Source organism: Brassica napus, chromosome C3, assembly GCF_020379485.1.
Source record: "Brassica napus cultivar Da-Ae chromosome C3, Da-Ae, whole genome shotgun sequence".
NCBI classification, from domain to species: Eukaryota; Viridiplantae; Streptophyta; class Magnoliopsida; order Brassicales; family Brassicaceae; genus Brassica; species Brassica napus.
Genome location: NC_063446.1, coordinates 58,467,741 through 58,471,372, shown reverse-complemented (window position 1 = coordinate 58,471,372; position 3,632 = coordinate 58,467,741). Strand labels below are relative to the sequence as shown.

At 37.8% G+C, this 3,632-nt stretch overlaps 1 protein-coding gene across 1 annotated transcript; it reads right to left on the bottom strand.

The window, feature by feature from the left end:
- Nucleotides 1-622: 622 nt before the first annotated feature.
- Nucleotides 623-2,765, bottom strand: LOC125583195. The gene has a single exon (XM_048749821.1). It carries the CDS (start codon nt 2,763-2,765, stop codon nt 807-809), a length of 1,959 nt encoding a protein of 652 aa, XP_048605778.1. The 3' UTR covers nt 623-806.
- Between the last annotated feature and the right edge of the window lie 867 nt (nt 2,766-3,632).

Genomic DNA, 3,632 nt, shown 5'->3' with positions numbered 1-3,632 from the left:
CATGCACTTATCAGGCCTCGCAAAACAGATGCTTAGACGGTAGTGTTGCATCTCATGGTAAAGGTCCATTTAGCAATAAATGTTTTCTGGGGTTTATGGGCCTTATAACGTACTTCTTCAGAGTTCGGCACGTTAATTAGTTTAAAGGCTATTTTTCTTTCGTCCAGAGCACACGATTATTGGGAGTTTTTAGGGTGGGTTCTTAACAAAATATAAGAATCCGTCTCTTAATTTTTAACTAAAAAAATTAAGAACCAGCTCTTAAAACTCTTATTTAAGAACCGGTTCTTCGTTTTTTAGTTAAAAGTTAAGAGACGGATTTTTATATTCCGCTAACAACTCCATCCTAAGAACCCCCAATAATCGAGCACCTTAGGTTCTTCCCATGAAGTTCTTAATATAATATATTACTAGATTTTGATCCGCGCTTTAAAAGCGCAGATTTTTTATTTTTTTCAATTGACAAATATTTAGTAAATGTCATATTTTCATATATTTTTGCTTTATTTTATAAAATAATTAAACTTTTTATCTTTATTTATCGTATTTCATTTTAAATGTCTATTTATGTTTACAAAATTAAACTTTATTTATTTAATGAATTAAGTTGGTATAACTTTGATAAATTAATTTTTTTTTTTTTTTATTGTTATACTACTTTTTTTTTTTAAAAAATAGACGATACATGCTACGACCAAAGTCATACAGTTTTAACAAATGATAACAAGAGAGGAAAACATAAAATGAACCAGAAAACAATCGAACATGTGCTTCGATCGACTTAGAATACTATGAAGAGGATAATTCTAGCCGCGTCCACCTCGGTTTCCACGACCTCGGTTTCCTCTTCCACGAGCCGAAGAATACAAATGCATCTCCTTAGCTTTTGTGGATGGTTTAACTGGTCTCTCTCTAAGAATCCTTTTTCCTGAAGGTGTCAACAGATTCATAGAATCAATTTCTTTGTCTGAATCTGTTGAATCTCCTTCTTCTTCCAAAGTGATTAACGAGGCAAACTTGTTAGAACCAAGGTCGGACTCAGCTATTCTACTTCTTTCCTTTTGGACAGTAGAGGTCGCATGAGCAGTAGAGGTGTTGGTAACTGATAAAATCTGGGCAGACTCCAAAACTGGAGACTCAATGGTATCTTTGATGTCGGTTGGTGTAGAATCGGGTTGAGATGCTATGGAAGCATACATGTCTTCAAGAACAGAGATTGTAGCTAGTGTGATGAGATTGTCCACTTTCGCAACAGGAGTTGGATCAACCGAGTTCAGTTCATTATGTGTATCCAGAAGAATGTCAGGAGATACCTCAATATCTGAAACCGGCGCTAAAGTAGTGTCGGGCTGAGGAGATTCAAGAACAGTGACAAACGAAGTGGTCGTAACCACATCGCTAATGATAGCAGCCGTCTCAATCACCTCGGGAGCAACTAAATGCGAGTCATTGACATCCTGTAAGCAACGCTTGACCTTATGCCCAAGCTGACCACATCTACCGCACTTCGAAGGCAGCCAAGCGTATTCCACATCAACCATGGAAATGAAACCGTTTTCATCATTAGCAGCGATTCTCAAAGGAAATGCTTTGCTTAACTCTACCTCAACCAAAATCTTAGCTTCACCCATTAGAATGGGGTCTAACCTGGGTTTGTGAGTTGCCATTGGAGCACCTAAACCAGAGGCTATATGACTTATTCCAGGAATAGAGTAACATATGTTGGGTATCTTTTTCAGAGTTACCCACACTGGGATTGTTTTGATCTCCGGGATAGCTAAGGATGCTTCAGGTTTCCATGAAGCAACAAACATTAGACAGTCATCAACATGCCAAAGACCCCTTTGAAGAATCCAAGTTCTAGTCGCTTCATCAGGAACATGAAACAAGTAATTAGATTCACCCAACTTCTTTATAGTGATTCTACACTTTCTTCCCCATAACTTGTTAAAGACTGCATAAATTAAACCTCCAGGCGGAGGCAAACATCTATAGAACTGACCCAAAATATATTCCTTTTGATTCTGTAATCCTTGCAAGAGAACATGCCTTGGAATAGTTACCTTAGGAGTACCATCTTCTAAGTATTCAGGCTCTGTTGCTCGGTAGAGATTCCTACAAGCAGGATTCATTTTCGCTGCCCATGGAAATCGAAGAGCATCTTCTTTCCTGTCTTGCGGGTTTTGAGCTTGTGCCACAGCTGGAAAAGATTTGGAGATTGGAGCTTCAAGTATTTCCCTTCTCACTTGACCATTTTGCGATTCTTTTAAAGACGGCCAGAGTTCTAGAACATATCCGTCTTTAGCTACTCTTCCGTCAACTTCATGGATTGAAGAGTGAACCCTTGATGTTGAAAGAGAATTGAGATTGATTGGATGAGCCCAAGCTCCAAGACGAGAGTTGGGAAGATTAGAGGAAGGAGCCACCTCTGATTTTGAGCTAGATGGAGGTACTGGAAGACTAATGATGTTCTCCTTCACAACCGAGCCTTCTATTTGATGGCTTGTATCTGCAGGACCATTGTTCACTACCGGAAGAGAAGACGGCAAATCTGATTGGGTAACAGTTTCTTCCTCAATCGAGACTGTAGATGATGTCAATTTCGCCGTCTGTGGAGATTTCACTGACAAACCACTCATACTTGGCCAACAAGGATCTGGAGATACATCGGAGTGAGAAGACGTCGGCGAACCAGAGGTTAATGGTGGTTTCAGGTCCATGTCAAAGAGCACGAGAGATTGCTGAGGTTGGTACGCCGAGGTCATTGAGTTGAGACGAGACCAGATTTGGTGCTCGTGATAGGCGACGCGCCGGAGCAACGTCGAGAAAGCAGCACCGGTGAGTTTTTCTCGACTCTTCCTGTCTCTATTGTTATACTACTTCGCTAGTCAATTATTCATTGTAAGATCAGAGAAACGCTTTTTAATAAAAATTTATACATTTCAATGAAAAAATTATATACTTTTATTATGTGGTTAATACTGATAAATTAATTTAATTATGTGGTTAATATTTTAATAAAAAAATTATATACTTTTAATAAAGATTTATACTTTTCAATGAAAAAATTCAATTTTTTTTATGAATGCTTAAATTATATTAAGAAAAGAAAAAAATAATAATTAAGAATAGTTGAAAAAAAATTATTTGAACTTGGACTCAGTGGCCCAAAGGAAAAAAAATGTGAGAATTGGATCTGATTTCTTAATCGGCCCAAAGGGCCCAAGAGAGATCTGATGTGGACTGGATCCAAAAAAAATGACCCAATATAGATATGTTATTAATATTACTTGATTGCCTTTAATGAAACATGCAATGTTAATAAAGAAAATGGCAGGTTAAGGTAAAAAGGACAGTAGGATCCTGCTTTAATAGTATAGATATATGTATAAGTAATTGTGGAGTCTATAATTTTTCTGGAACTCCACAAGTAAGGATTCTTAAAAGACGGTTTTAAGAGCACCATTAACGCTGAGGGGTTCTTAAAAAAAAAAAAATTATAGGCGAACCCATTGCGGACCGCCACGTGTCCGTGGAGCCCGTGAACAGTGCAAAAACCCCTATAAGATCGATCCTAGTTTGATATGGTTTGTGATCGGTTTTTGCAAAATTAACGGACCCCACCATTATAG